The following is a 15,913-nucleotide window of genomic DNA, read 5'->3' as shown; positions in this document are numbered from 1 at the left end:
GCCCAGGCCCAGAGTCTAGGGTGTTCCTTTCCAGACCTGCTGTGTCCTTCTCCTCCCGGGGAAAAGGGTGTCCTCCTCTAGGGTCTGCGCCTGGTCCCCACTGGGAGCCTTCCTGCAGGCCAGGCGGCTGGTCCCTTTGCTGGGGACTCTGGTTCCATGGAGTACCGTGTGCCTGGGCCTCTCTGGGGGAGGGAGCTGGGGGACCGCCCAGCCCCAGGGAAGGGAGGCCCAGGCTTCTCGCCAGGCCTCAGCCGGGGCGTGGCAGACCCAGGGAGGAGGCGCTGGGCTCTGGGCGACTCGGCCGGCGTGCCCTCCCTGCCTAGCCTGCCGTGGAGCTGCCTCCCTTCCACGGGTCCGACCTCTGCGTGGAGGGCGTCAGCGTGAGGAGAGCCCAGAAGCAGATGCCGCCCATCTCCAGCGTGAATTTTCCGCCTTCCCTCTGGGACATTCAGCCCCTGAAAGTGAGGTGCCCCTCGGCCATGCCCAGCCCGCCTCTAGGAGCCCCCCCCACGGTGCCGCAGCAAGACCCGAGGCTGAGCGAGGCGCAGGCCGGGCCCCGCACCTTGCCCGCACCCCTCTGGAGGGCGGCCGCCAGGAGCCGCAAAGCGCAGTCCGCCACCACCCCGTCGGTCGGGAAGATCGAGCCCCCCACTTGTAACTTCCAGCACATAGACAGCAGGGCCCCGAAAACTGGTCCGACCAACGCTGAGTCCGACAGACCCTCGGATCCGAAGATACCAAACGAGCTGCCGCCTGCGCTTCCCAGCGTGAAGACGGCGGATGGTGCCCTGCTCCAGCGGCCCAAACCGCCAGGTACCAGCGTGGGGTCTGCTGCGGGTGGCCTGCGCCCCAGGCAGGGAGCGGGTCCCCATGTGGGCATCAGCCTGAGCTCAGAGCAGGCTCGGGGGCACCCCCGCCCCATCCTGGGACTGGCCGGGCTGTCAGGACGGTGGGGCTCCTACGACAGCGGTAGGAACCCCTCACGGGGTGGGGTGCATGACAGCCTGTCTCGCTCCTCGTGTGACCTAGTGCTCATGGGGGATGGAACGGTGCCAGATGCCGAGGGCAGGTGCCAGCCATCCCTGGACTCTCGCCTTCAGTTGTCCGAAGTTCCTAAAGGAGCTGACCGTGCGCGGCCTGGGAGCCTGTCCTGGGCCTGGGCTCCAAGCACAGGTGGACAGGTGTGGGGGCCCCCGAGGCTCTGGGGGTGACCCTGCCGTGTCTGAACCTCAGTGCACCTCTAGAGGCGTCTGGCACCCAGCGGTGGCCCGAGAGTCTGTGTGATGAAAAGGCACGAGCCAGGCCACCCCCACACGCCCTGCTGGTTGGGCCCCGGGACACTGGCCTCCTCAAACACACCGTGCTGCGTCCACCTGCCTGGGGCTCCGCCTCTTCCTCTCTCCTGTGCCCTTCCTCCTTTCTCCTCACCCCCCTCGCTGGCACCGACCTCTTTGTGCCCCCAGCCCCCCGTCTGCCTGCAGCCTGTCCGCCTGTCTCTCCTAGAGAGCGGGTCCCTGACGCTGTGCTCACCGCAGCACCGGGGCTGTGCACGTGGCCGGGGTCCGTGAGCGTTTGTTGGGTGAAGCGCACAGACTGACTCCAGAGTCGTGGGCTCTGGGCTCGGGCTCCAGGAGCACGGTGGTGCCCTCGGGGGTGCCCTCGAGGACGTCCCCTGTCCCGCCTTCTCTCCTCGCCTTGTGTCTGCTCTGTCGCGGGGGCTGGCCAGCGCCCCCCCGCTCAGCAGCTTGCCTCTGTGAGGACGATTTCCAGGGTGTTTTTGCTGTTAGGAAAACACCATGTACTTTTCATCTTCCTAGGAGGGCATCTAGGAGTGAAGGCATCTTCCTAGGAGTGAAGCGTTGATGGGGGGCTCAGGGGTCGTCACAGAGCAGCACCGATGGTGTGGGGCTGAAAGATGGAAATGTATTCTTTCGAATTCTGGAGCCCAAAGTCTGGAATCATGGTGTTGGCCGTGCCACGCTCTCCAAGGCTGGGGAAGAGTCCCTCCTTGTCTTGTCCAGCTTCTGGTGACCACTGGCCGTCCCTGTGTCCCTTGGCTTGTAGAGTGCCTCCAAGGCTCTGCCCTGTCTTCACATGGTGCTCCTTCTTTGAGCCTCTGTGTCCAAATTTCGGCCTCAGAAGGACGCCGCTGTTAGGTTGGGGCCCGTTGTCCTCCCGCCAGTGCGACAGCTTAACTCGGTGCCACCGGCGATGACTATTTCTAAATCATGTCACATTCACAGATGGCACGTGCACATGATCTCGTGGGGTAGGGCTGTTGGACCTCGTCCACTGAGCCCGTGTAAGCGTGGCTAATGGGGGTGCCCTCGGACTGCATCCTCCCCAACGGCCATCACTCCTGCTGTGGCCAGCGCTGGGTGTTGAGAGACCTCCTAGGGCTTGGGCCTGCCTCTGGAGACACTGCCACGAGGCTCCTTTGCCTTTCTCCGCTGACCAATAAAATGGCCTATTTTCAGACGTGTGTAGGCCGTTGACTTTCCCTCTCCTAAACAGTGCCCGCTCAAACCTTTTGTCCATTGCCCTCAGACTCACAGGTCTGTCGCTTTTGGATTTGTGGGAGCCACGTCAACTCTGGATTCTCCTTTTTCAGTTGACTCTTTTACAAATACTGTCCCCCACTGTGTGATGTGTCTTTTGCTCCTTTATGGTATCTTTGGATGTAAATCCCCCTTAATTTTAATAAACTTAAGCGGGTCAACTTTTCCCTCTATGGTTGGAGACTTTTATGCCTTACAGCCTTACCCCGAGGTCATGAAAATAATCTCCAGCAGCTTCTTCTAGAGGCGCTGCTGCTCCTGCTTTTCAGTCTCTAATGCTCCTGGAGCTAATTTGCCTGTGGTGTGACAGGAGGTCCTCGCACAGTGTTACAGGGTACTCAACTGTGGAAACCCCTCCCCCACCCATTGCACATACGGTATTTCTGGACTTCCCGGTCCACTCCGTTGGTCTGTTCCTTGCCCTTGGCCAATGATGTGATGTCTTTGTTACTATAGCTCTGTAGGATATCTTTATGCTGGTTAGGCAAGTCCCACAATCTTGCTTTTCTTTCTTGGAAACGACTCGGCTGTTCTGGACCCTTACACTTTCATTCAAGTTGTAGAACCAGGTCGTCAAGACACATCAAAAAAATTAAAATTAAAAAAATTGTTATTGAAATTAAATACATGTATCAGTTTAAGGAGAACGGACTTCCTCACATTACTGAGTCTCATCATCTATGAACATGGTATATCTCTCCATTTACTTGTCTTCTAGTGTCCTTCAGTTTAGTGTCTGCAGTTTTCTTTGTGATGGTCTTATACTTTCTTGGAAGTTAGATTTAGTCTTATTTATGTTCTATTTTTTCTTCTATGATAAGTAGTATCAAAATTTGTATTTCTTCAACAAATTGTGGCTGGTTGGTAGAAATGGAATTAATTTTTGTGGATCGATTTTTTTTTTAATCCAGGCATCTGGCTAACATTTCTATCAATTCTATTAATATATTTGAAAATTATTTTGGAGTTTTCATATACATAATTATATCATCTGAGGAGTTTTCTTTTTCTTTGCTATCATTGCACGTTTTGCATCTTTTTCTTATTTTATTAGACAGTACAGAACCTTAACTACTTCATTTTTCTCGTTTCACTGGATCTCGGGTGCACATACTCGGGTTAGTCATAATCCTTGGTTTTTGGCATGGTTTCATTGTTTCTCCTTACATGGCCCACTTTCAGGTAGTTTTAAAAACATAATTAGGGGGCGTCTGGGTGGCTCAGATGGCTAAGCGTCTGCTTTCAGGCTCAGGTCATGATCCCAGTGTCCTGGGAAAGAGCCCTATATTGTGCTTCCTGCTCAGCCGTGAGTCTGCTTCTTCCTCTGCCTCTTCCCCTCCCCCTGCTCATGCCTTCTCTCTCTCTCAGTCTCTCTCTCTCTCAAATAAATAAATAAAATCTTAAAAAAATTATTAGAACCAAACAGTGATATACATTCACCTATCTCTGGTACCCTTAACCTCCTGTGGGGCTTGATCCCGGGACTCCAGGATCATGACCTGAGCCAAAGGCAGATGCTTAATGACTGAGCCATGCAGGCACCTGTATTTTCAGTTTTTAAAAACTATCTTTTGATGAAAACTGTGAGTTTTAGTGTGGCCGAAATTATCAGGTTTTTTTTTTTTTTTTTTTTTTAATCAGTGCTATTTTTGTCTTAAGTTTAACCCGGGATGCCTGGGTAGCTCAATTGGTTAAGCACCTGCCTTAAGTTAAATTAAGTGTCCTTGGACGGAGTCCCTCTTGGGGCTCTCAGCTCCGCAGGGAGTCTGTTCACCCTCCGCCTGCCGCTCCTCTTCCTTCTTCTTGCTCTCCCTCTCTTCCTCTCTCTCTCTGCCAAATAAATTTAAAAAATCTTGAAAAAAAGAAAATGTTCCTTACTTTGAGGTTTAAACTACTATTCACCTACATATATTACTAAGAGTTCCAAAATTGTCTTTGACGTTTAAGTCCTAGCCTCTCTGGAGTTGGTTTTTGAATATGGTATGATAAGAATCAAATTTTATTTTTGTCCTTAGGGACAACTACATTTTCCATTTATTTGTTGAAAAGTCCCTTTCTTTCCTGCTTTGTGCACCAGTGCAGGTCCGTCTCTGGAGTCTCTTAGTCTGGTCCACAGGTGACTTTGCACCCCTGCACCAGTGCCGCACTGTCTCCACACCTGGACGGCAGGTTGCCTCTCTCTAGATGAGGGTTATGGTCCTTCTTCACTCATTTCCTTCTATACAGACATCATGACTGTTTTTATTGGAGTCCACAGCTAGTCCTATTGTGATTTTGGATGGATTTGCATTGAATCCCTAGGTCATTTTGGGGGAAATTGAAGAATTAATACATCATAAACTATCATATACATCTTTTATTAGATTTATTCTTAGGTCCTTGACATCTTCATAGTACCACACATAGTGTCATCTCTATATCATCACTTGCTGCTGGTGTGTAGAATGCAATGATGTTTGTATTTTAATTTTTTATACTGCCACATTTCTAAACTCATTATTTTAAAATAATTTTTATTTTTTATTAACATATAATGTATTATTAGCCCTAGGGGTACGGGTCTGTGAATTGTCAGGCTTACACAGTTCACAGCACTCACCAGAGCCCATACCCTCGCCAATGTCCATAACCCAACCCCCCTCTCCCTACCCCCCATCCTCAGTTTGTTTTGTCAGATTAAGAGTCTCTTATGGTTTGTCTCCCTCCCGATCCCATCTTGTTTCATTTTTTCCTTCCCTAGCCCCCACAATCCCCCGCCCTGCTTCTCAAATTCCTTATGTCAGGGAGATCATATGGGAATTGTCTTTTTCTGATTGACTCATTTCGCTCAGCATGATACCCTCTAGTTCCATCCATGTCATCGCAAATGGCAAGATTTAATTTCTTTTGATGACTGCATAGTATTCCATTGTATATATGAACCACATCTTTGTCCAGTCATCTGTTGATGGACATATAGGTTCTTTCCATAGTTTGGCTATTGTGGACGTTGTTTCTATAAACATTGGGGTGCACGTGTCCCTTTGAGGCACAACGTTTGTATCTTTAGGATAAATACCCAGTAGTGTGATTGCTGGGTCATAGGGTGACTCTACTTTCAACTGTTTGAGGAACGTCCATGCTGTCTTCCAGACGGGCTGCACCAGCTTGCATTCCCACCAACAGTGTAGGAGGGTTCCCCTTTCTCTGCATCCTCGCCAACATCTGTCATTTCCTGACTTGTTGATTTTAGCCATTCTGACTGGTGTGAGGTGGGATCTCACTATGGTTTTGATTTGTATTTCCCTGATGCTATAACCTCATTATTTCTAATAATTTGGATGTATATTCTTCTGAATTTTCTATGTAATTGCATGTCATGTGCAGATAGCTTTACGTCTTCCATTCCAATCTTGTTGTCTGTAATTTCTTTGTCTTGTCATGTTGTATTGGCTAGACCCTCCTATAAAGTGTTGGGTATTATTGTTGAATTCCTGATTTTAAAGTGAATTTTTAAAAAATATTTTATTTAATTGAGAGAGAGAGAGAGAGAGAAATCACAAGTAGGCAGAGTGGGAGGAGAAACAGGTTCCCCACTGAGCAGGGATCCCGATGCAGGGCTCAATCCCAGGACCCTGAGTTCACAACCTGAGCCAAAGGCAGATGCTCAAAGAGAATGGTTTTAACCTTTGCTCATTTATATTGACATTTTTCTAGGTCTTCATAAAGTTATAGATATGATATAAATATAGATATAAATGTATGGACACTCTAGCATGTTAAAGAAGTTTGTTTCTAATTATTACCAAGAATTTGTATTGTATGTAGTGAATTTTCTAAAAAAGAAACTTTTTTTTTTGCATCTAGAGGTTATCATAAGCTTTTTCTCCTTAGTAATATTAAAGTGGTGAATAACATCAATTGGTTTTTTATTTTGTTTTTGTTTTTTAAATTTTATTTATTTATTTGATGGAGAGAGACAAAGGGAGAGAAGGAACACAAGCAGGAGGAAGTGGGAGAGAAGCAGGCTCCCCGCTGAGCAGAGAGCCCGATGTGGGACTCGATCCCAGGACCCTGAGACCATGACCTGAGCCGAAGGCAGACGCCCAATGACTTAGCCACCAGGCGGCCGTCAATTGGTTTTTTAACTTGCTTTAATATTAGTTTTGATACATGGCTTTTGTTTCTTACACGTTGTTGACATGTAATTTATTCCTCCTACTGTTTATAGACATTCATAGTTTTTCTAGGTCAGACTATTACAAATCGTGCTGCTATGAATGCTCTTGGATTTGGTGAAATGCATACCCTGGGGCGCTTGGGGGGCTCAGTCAGGTGGGCATCTGACTCTTGATTTCAGCTCAGGTCATGGTCTTGGGGTCATGGGATGGAACCCCGCATTGGGCTCCCCACTCAGCAGGGAGTCTGCTTGTCTCCTTCTCCTTCTGCCCCTCCCCGCCCCGGGTTTGCTCTCTCTCTCAGTAAGTCTTTAAAAAAAAAAAAAAAAAGCCCTACATTCCAGTACTGATCTTTCTTTTATGATTAGCACCTTTTATTTTCTGTTTGAGAAATCTTTGCCTAGCCCAAGGTCGTAAAATAGTCACTTCTGGGGGCCCCTGGGTGACTCCGTCTGCTAAGCTCTGCCTTCAGCTCGGGTCACAATCCGGGATCCTGGGATCGCGCCCCACATCGTGCTCCCTGCCCAGTCGGGAGTCTGCTTCTCCCTCTGCCCTCTCCCACCACCCCAATTCGTGTGTGCTCTCTTTCTTTCTCTCGAGTAAATAAATAAAATCTTTTTAAAGAACCAGTCACTTCAGTTTTCCCCCGACAGTTGCACTGGCACACCCTTCCCATTCCATCCGTAGTCCGTCTGGGATTGCGTGTGCTGCTTGGCACGGGGCTCAGGAATCACTGTCTTTTCCGTCTGGGGACTCAGCCAGTGGAGCGGGTCTTAAAGACACTGTTCGCCACTGTACTGACCTTCCTCCTAAACCACATGACTGCATGTTGTTCTGTGTCTTGACTCTACTCTGTTCCAACTGTCTATCTGCCTGTCTGTCTGAGCCAGGCTGCTGCGGGACTAAAGCGACATCACAAAGGCACTTTTCTCCCCAGTGGTGTTCGCTCAGCATTTGATCCCCCCATGTCTTCAGCGGCAGCAGTGCTGCGTTCCTCTGGGGAAGGCAGAACGGGCTCCAGGCTGCGGGCTGGGTTCACATCTGCTCCGTGTGGCTTCCTGGGGTGTCGTCCTCGCACAGCAGACGGTATGAACGAGAGAGCCAGCCGGACCACGCGAGCACAGGGAGGCTTCCACTCACACCACATCTGCACGCATGGTACTGGCCAAACTCAGGTCAGTGGGCGAGGAAGGGTACGTCGCTACCAGGAGGAGGAGGAGAGGCATACGTCTGGAACAATAACCAAATACACGGTAGTCCGATCTCTAGGTCCCCAGGACTCACTCACCTCCTGTCATCAAGATATGCTCCTGCCCTCTGCTCCAGAAGTCTCCTGATTGTGACGTCAGGCTCCAGCCCCAGATCTCACGGCTCTACTCAGCTCTGGATTCTCCATCAGGCCTCTTCATCTGGATAACCGTGAGTCAGAAAGACAAGTCCAGTCGGGGATTAACCTGGCCTGTGGCTGTTTCATGGGTGCTAACGGAAGACACGAGATGCCTAGACCAGAGACCAAGGACGTTATTACTCATGGCCCAGCACGAGCATCAGCACACCTGTGACAGTCCCAGGAAGAGGAGACGCCACGGACCAGTTCGTGTCACCGCCGAGGAACGCTGATTTGGGGAGTCCGCCGCTTTAACCGCAAGCAGTAAGCAACCCTGCTCTTGACCTGAACGGAGACACTCTCTCATCCCTCAGCACTGCTCCCTGCACACATGACCCTGAGACACGACCCCGGTGAAGGGTAGTCAGAGCCTTGCACTCTCGGCACACCCAACAAAATGTGTAGGGCACTTAAAAGACCCATGGAGGACCGTGTCTCCCAACAACCCACCTGCCAGTCCTGCTGGGCCTCTGCTGGGTTTCGACTGGTGAGTACCCCTCTACCAGCTGTTCCAACTCACGTGGCCTGCAGAGGCTTAGACTGAAGCCATTCAATTTGTCTGGTTCATGTTTGTTTAGGGCTACCTTCCTCAGGCTCCAAGTAGCAGGAAGAAGCCAGTCTGCGGCTGTCCCCCCGCCGTCCCCCCGGTGCCCAGGCCTAGACGTGTTCTAAGTCCCAGGGGGCCCGGACCGCTCGGACTTCCGACCCCCAGGATACGGTCTACTTCAGCCCAGTCCCCGTGAAGGCCCACGCAGCTGAATGTGGATTGACCTCTGATCTTCCATGTCCTTGCCGACGTAGGGCGGAACGGGTGGGCTGAAGGGCATCCCCGACCCCCACCCCCGCTGGAGACGGTTTCCGTGGTCCACTCAGCCTGCCCGTCCCATGTGAACTTGCTTCTCCTGAGCCACCCGAGGAGCGAGGCTGAGATCTGCACCCACAGCCTGCGGGTAGCGGTGGGAGGCCCCGGGGCCGGCCAGACCCAGTCAGCGGCTCCTTGAGCGCACCGCTGGGCCGCACGCCAGGTCTGCGAAGCAGAGAGCACCGCAGCCCCTGTCCCGCACCTCTGGCCCCACAAGCTCCCGCAAGAGGCACAGTCCTGTCCTCCGTCCGTAGCCACAGGACGGGCTCTTGCATCATCTCTCCCTCCCATCGGGAACATTCATCTCAAGGGCCGGGGCCGCTGGAGGTGCACAGTAACCCTGTTTCGGTGCTCCAGGACCATTGCCTCCCCCCCAGGGGAGTGCGGGTGGCAGGCTGGGATGGAGTGTGAACCCCGTGGGCCGCCGTCAGGCCTTGCTGCCAGCAGAAGGGTGCACGGCCCAGGGGCTTCCCGGGGGGGAGAGAAGCTCTGTGCCCAGCCAAGAGGACATGGCCACTTTCCCCTAAAGGAGGTGGGGGAGCAGAACACAGTCCCAGCCCTGGACAGTGCCACGCGGATGGCAGGAAGCCCGGATGCCACTGAGCACCCTAGCCACCAGTCCATCGCTGGTTGCCGAGCTGGCAAAAGGCACGCGGCCGCAGATGGGCCCAGGGTCAGCCGACCGCAGCCTGCGGCCTGCTGCTCTGTGGCCTGAGAGCTGAGAATGGGCCTTACTTTTTCAAAGGGTTATAAAAAAACCGCAGCAGAGAGCATGTGACAGACGTCCCTCTGTCCCTGTCCCAGAAGGTTTGCCGCCCCCTCCACGGATGGTGCCTGAGACCCCGCAGTCTGTCCTGCGGCCGCCCCGCCGGCACCCCCTTCAGATCAGGCGGACTTCCCGCCTCCTGAGTCCCCATGGCTCTGCTCCCTTAAGTCTCCTTAAGTCTCCTTAAGGACCGCAACCGGTCCCTACCACCCACCGGCAGTTCTGCAGCCCAGGCCGCCTGCCGCTCCAGGGACCGCCGCGCGCCGGAGCCCAGACTGTACAGTCGCCCCGTGTGGCCAACGGCCCCTGGCCCCAGAGCTCCAGACAACATTTCCCCGACACGGGACTGCACAGCTGGGCCGGTTCAGCCCAGACGAGCCACACTTGCTTCCAGGCTACCGGCGGGGGTCGGGCCAGCTCCCCGGGACCCTCCTCCTTGGGCCAGTGGCTGCCCAGCCTGAGTTTGTCTAAGTCAGCGTGCCAACCCCGCCTGCACGCCCAGAGCCTTGGCACAGCGCCCAGGCCGACAGCAGGTGCCCAGCGGGTGGGAGGCTCCGCACCGGCAGGCAGCTCCGGGCCTGCGCTCGCACACGCAGTCCAGGACCCACCTGTCGACTTCGAAGGGAAAGCTGGCTGGGACTTTGGCGGGGATCACCTTGAAGGGGCAGACCAGTTTGGGGAGAAGTGACACCTGTTATATTCGTGTCTTCCAAACCATGATCATGATCTACTCCATTTAATTAAAGCTCGACCGCTTCTTGGTGTTCTGTGGTGTTTTAGTCGGGGTCTGGCACATCTTTCATTAGAAATCCTCCCTTTAGGCGGTTGGTAGCTTTTTTTTTTTTTTTTAAGATTTTATTTATTTATCTGACAGAGAGAGAGAGGGAACACAAGCAGGGGGAGAGGGACAAACAGGCTCCGCGCTGAGCAGGGAGCCCGATGCGGGGCTCCATCCCAGGACCCTGGGATCAGGACCTGAGCCGAAGGCAGATGCTCACGGACGGAGCCCCCGGGCGCCCCGAGAGTGTCTCGTCTTGCCCTATATTCTGAAGGCACAGCTTACGCGCACAGTCAGAACAGACCTTGAGCACACATGGCTCCGTGTGCGAGGCCCCCTCCCTCTCCCCCAGATGAGCACAGCTGACCTTGCTCACTGCAGAGGTCGTCGGAGACAGCACCGCCCCACTTAAATCGCCACACACACGTTCCGTGCCTGGCCTCTTCCGAATCGCGAGCCCCGGTGGCACGTTGACTTTCTGCGCAGAGGTGGCCGTGCGAGGGACTGAGGACAGAGGGCTGGGTCGCTTCCCGTTCGAAGTGACGGCCGAGTCGCTGTGATGGCCCCGTGCCAGCGTGTGTGGACGTGTGCATCGGTCCCTCCGGAGTGGACACGGACCGGACTGGCCTTCAGGCCCCTGCACTTGCTGCCGATGCTTCTGCTTTGCTGTGGAAGGAACGGGCAGTTTTCCAGGGCCCGGTTCTCGTGAGTGCCCCCCAGCCTCGCTGCACGCAATCTGGTGAGACCGTGCTTTAGCCCCTCCGGCAGGTTTGCAGCGGCGTCCACCGTGGCTTTAGCCTGTCTTCCCCGCATGACAGGTCATGCCGAGCACTTTGCCTTGCGTTTTTTGGTTATATTTTCAAAAAGTGCCTGTTTCTGGCCTTTGCCCATTTTAAAACTAGGTCATTTGTGTTTCTGTTACTCATTTGCTGTTTTTTTTTTTTTTTTTATAAGCTATGCATTTATTTGTCAGCTACGTGCATTGGGAATGTTTTTTCCGAGTCCACACTTGCCTTCTGCCTTTCTTAGCGATGCCCTGAGAGGCAGACATATGTCACAAAGCCTGAGCGATCAGCTTCCCCTCCTGTGTCTAGTGCTTGGTCTGCTTCTGTGAAATAACTTGGTCTGCACCTAAGTCACGAAGGCATCCTCCAGTGGCTCCTTCTAGAAGCTCTGCGGTTGTGGCCTTCACGTTCCGGACTGTGATCCATCCCGAGTGCGTTGTTGCTGTGCTGGGAAGGGGCCAAGGGCTGTGTGGTTCTCACAGGGACACCCAGCGGCCCCAGCACCGCCACGTGGCTTTGGCTGTGTGGTTCTCACAGGGACACCCAGCGGCCCCAGCACCGCCACGTGGCTTTGGCTGTGTGGTTCTCACAGGGACACCCAGCGGCCCCAGCACCGTCACGTGGCTTTGGCGCCTCATCAGAAACAGAATCCCCAGAACGAACCCCGGAGTCCCTCCTCTGGCCCGGTTCCGTTCACCTGTCCCTTTACGGGCATCGCGCTCACTAAGGGCCTCGGGGCCGCAGTCCACAGGGAAGGGGGAGTGCGATCCCTAAGTTCCCCAGCACTTCCCGCCCAGCGTTGCCTCAGCTGGTCTCTGTCTTTTGAATTTTCCTATAAATTTTACCATCAGCTTGTACATTTCTACAAGAAAGACCTGGTGGGAATCTGACTGGGCCCACGCCGCGCCCACAGACCATTTCAGGGAGAATTGGCGGCCGGAATACCGAGACTGATCTCTGGGAGTGACGGACTCGACATTAATTCGGGTGTTCTTTGGTTTTCCTCTGCATATTTATAAATGCATTTTTATAATTTTTGATACCTTAGGTGATCTTTTTTATCCTTTTTTTGGTGAGAACGTACGGAGTCTGCTCCCTGGCAGACCTCAGCTCTTCCGTCCGGTGCCGCCAGCCGCACTCTGCGCCCTTTGGATCACGTCCTCTGACCTCACGCGCCGTCCGGCTCCGCGCGGGGATGTTTGACCGGCCTCCCCTGTCTTCCCTGCTCCTGGCCCCGGCAGCCACTTTCTATTCTGCTTCTATGAGTCTGACTTTTTTTCTTTTCAGGTTCCACTCGTGTTACACGTGGTGCTCTAACGTTTGTTTTCCAGTCGTGTGTGCTGGCCGAGACTATCCCACTGGTTTTCGTACATTGATCCTCCAGCCCGACTTCTTGGTGCCAGTAGTTTCTGAGGCCTTTGGATTCTCTACATAATCACGTCACCCCTTTCTGATCTTTGTCTTCGTTTCTCATCCCAGCGTGACTGCACTGCCTGGAGCCTCCGGGAGGGACAGGGGCTGGCACCTGTCCGTGGCATTAGCTGGAGAATTTCCACACTTGCTGCAGCCGAGGCAGCTCGCTCGCTCACCTGTGTGCTGAGAGTGGTTTTCTTCCCTCCCTCTTCCTCCCCGCCCTTCGGCAGGGGTGGGCAGAGAGCTACTGTTCCGGGCCCCTCGGCCTGCTTGTCCCCAACCCGTGCCCAGTGCATGCCTGACGTAAGGTACAGGCCCTGGTGTGTCCTGTGGGACAGGCTTGTCCTAGCCCCCTCAGGGAGGCCTTGTTCCTGGGCTCCGGTTCAACATCAGCCTCAGGCTCCGGGAAGCTGCAGGCTGCTTTGCATAGGTGCTGGGTCACTTCCGTCTGCCCCACCCAGCACCAGTGACTCAGCCCAGGCTGTTTGTAGTGAGTGGCTCTGACAGGCATTTTGTCCCAGCCCGTGCTGCTCCTGGGGGCTAGGCAGTTGCCGGCTGGGGAATGCCCTGGCCCTGGGGCCGGGAAAGCCTGGGCTGCAGCGGGCTGGGCTTCTGGGCCACGGGCAGCCTCAGGACTGACTCACAGGCCTAGCACAGCAGGGAGGGGAGGGAGCCTGGCCAAGGTTTCAGACCTGTGGACACCCTGACTGCCCCTCCGTGAAAGGGCCTCCCTCACCCTGGGTGTCGGGAGAACTGCACGAGAACCGTCCCAGAGCAGCAGCTTCAGCACAGGGCACGGCCTCTCCAGGTGGCCAGCCCGCTCAGCCTTGCTTGTCCCAGCCACGGTGGTACGCTCACCCAACAAGCTCCCTACCTCCTGGGCCGGCAGACTGCTGTCCTGAGGGGCCGGTGCGGAGAGCGGCCTGCCGGGGAGGGGGATGGCCCCCCAGCCTGGGGTGCAGAACAGCCTGGCCTGAGACCAGGGCTCACCCATCCGTCCTGATGTTCCAGTCCCCGTCGGAGCCCCTCCAGCCATGGGCCTGCCTGGGGCTCGGGGTCCTGCTCCAGCCCACACCCAGATGCCACCTGGATGACATCCAGCTCGGTGCCCACAGCCCATCTTGGTCCTGGCCCAGAGGGGACAGGGACACAGCTCCAGGGGTCTGAGCATAGGCACACAGGGCAGCAGGACCTAGCGTCTTCTGGGCACAGCCTATGGCGAGGAGGGGTGTGGATCAAGAAGAGCTGGAGGAAGGGGCCCCTATTCCGGCGCCAGTGGGAGGGCCCGGGGAAGGGGCAGGATGGGGGCCACAGGTTGGGGTCCTGCAGTCCTCTCCATGCCCACGTGGCTCTGGAGCCCCCCCCCCAGTGGGTCTGCGGGCACCCTTCTCCCTGGATGCCTAAGCAGGGCTGAGGGACAGTCCAGGGGAGCTGGGTGGGTGCCAGTTGGCCCTGCTCCTGAGGGGAGGCCCAGACTGGCTCTGGGAAGAGGCTCGTGGCTAGTAATGGGGCAACAGGCTCGAAGGAGACTGACTGCACCTATAGTTCCCTGCAGCCAGCCCTCTGCTTCCTTCAGAGGGGTGGAGGGCCAGGGCGTTGACTGCTCACCTAGCACACCTGGCTAGGACCGTCCACGCCCTCGGGGAGGGAGAGGGCTGTAGGGGCAGGTGAGCGGGGCAAAGGCGGCCTCCCCCCTTCCCGCAGTTTTCACCACCACACGCCTCCTCCCCCCCATGATGTCCCTGGACACCGCCTGTTGGGCTTGAGTGTGGGTCTGGGGTTTTCTGAGGGCTGGGCAGAGAAGAGGGGTTGGTGTGGGAGCGCGTGGGCTTGTGGGTCAGCTGGGACCGGACTTCCAGCTAGACGCTGGCCTTGCCTGGGGTGGCCGGCAGGTAGGCTGCCTTAGGAAGCAGTGTCAGGAACCGTTGAGTGTGGCCAGGGCGTGGTCCCCGGGCAACAGGTCTCAGCGCCCAGGTGGACCCAGCCCTGGGATGGTGGGGGCGTGGCCGCGGGGGCGTGGCCGCGGCGGGTGGACACCGGCTCAGGGCTCCTCTCTCTCTCCCCAAGGGCAGCGCAGGGAACCCCCAGCGCCCTGCCTGGTGTGCGGCTCTCTGCCGCCGGCTCGGCCCTGCAAGCGCTGCCGCTCCTTCTGCGCCTCGGTCCTGCAGGGCGCCTCCTTCGTGCCCCTGGGCGGCGGGGGCGGCGGAGCCGGGACCCCGTGACGCCAAGGACCTGCACACCAAGGACCAAGACGGGACAGACTAGCCCTAGAACGTGGCCAGTTTCTTTGGAAACTTCACATAACGAGAGTCCTTGTATACAGAGCTATTTTAGCGAAACTGTGCAACTTCGGCATGGTATTTCTTCTGGAGCCCCGGCGCCAACCCGGGGCCAGCACCCCACATCCATATACCCATGTACCCCAAACTCAAGCCCCATGTCCTCCCGCAGCACCCCTCCCTCACCGGAGGAGGACGCCCCTCGTGGGCCGATGAGCATGAGAAGCCCCCTCCAGAACCCCTCCTTGCTAGCAGGCGCCCCTCCCAGGCCCACAGCCCGGGGTCTCCCGCAAGGCACTCAGTCACTCATTCATTCAACGAAAGTCTCTTTTGCACCCAAGTGTCTCCTTCCAACCTGGGGCTGAGTGAGGGGCGGGGGGCTGGGTCAGACCCCTCAGAGTCAACCCCACTTGGGCTTCTGGGCCCTCTGGCCACCAGCGGGCTGCTCTGGCAGCAGAGAACCTGGAAGGGTGAGCCTCTGCAACCTCTCCCGGCTCGGGCTGGGGTGACCCAGCCCTCCAAGCCCACATGGAAGAGGAGGGGCTTGTGAGCAGTCCCCGTGGGCAGTTCTTTGTGGACCTCAGGGGGGTCCACAGCCCTTCCTTCCCAGACAAGTCCAGGGTCTGGTGGTGGGGAGGAACCTGCTCCCCCCCACCCTGGGCTGTTCCCCACCACGATGGCATGCGGCCGCACCTGCTGGCCACTTCTGGTCACCTGTGCCTCTTGGCATCGCTGTTACCTTCATGGTGGCAGGTGTCTCATCTGGCAGGTGGGCCTGTCCTGGAGTGGCCACGGAGTGGGGACTCAGGGCCCGGGTGGTCACATGGCCGCCTTGCCCCAGGGAGAGCCTGTGCTCATGAGATCCCGTGGTACCGTGGTTCCCACCTGTCCCACGGTTACAAGCAGCTGCGTTCCGGCCTCAGAGCCT

At 55.8% G+C, this 15,913-nt stretch overlaps 1 protein-coding gene across 4 annotated transcripts in view; it reads left to right on the top strand.

Moving 5' to 3' along the window:
- Positions 1-15,026, top strand: part of TTLL8 (tubulin tyrosine ligase like 8) — a 47,477-nt gene extending 32,451 nt beyond the window's left edge. For 3 of the 4 annotated variants that reach the window (XM_059187334.1, XM_059187332.1, XM_059187335.1), the window contains 2 exons: positions 324-813; positions 14,774-15,026. In XM_059187334.1, the coding sequence (XP_059043317.1) occupies positions 324-813; positions 14,774-14,928 (645 nt within the window). In that variant the 3' untranslated portion in view covers positions 14,929-15,026. Of the gene's footprint in view, positions 1-323; positions 814-2,243; positions 3,162-14,773 lie in introns of those variants that run through there. The other variant, XM_059187333.1, reaches the window with a different exon arrangement.
- The last annotated feature ends 887 nt before the right edge of the window (positions 15,027-15,913 follow it).

The sequence above is a fragment of the Mustela lutreola genome, chromosome 8 (assembly GCF_030435805.1).
Source record: "Mustela lutreola isolate mMusLut2 chromosome 8, mMusLut2.pri, whole genome shotgun sequence".
Lineage (NCBI taxonomy): Eukaryota > Metazoa > Chordata > Mammalia > Carnivora > Mustelidae > Mustela > Mustela lutreola.
The sequence above is the reverse complement of the archived record's forward strand: the minus strand, read 5'-3'. Positions and strand labels throughout refer to the sequence as shown.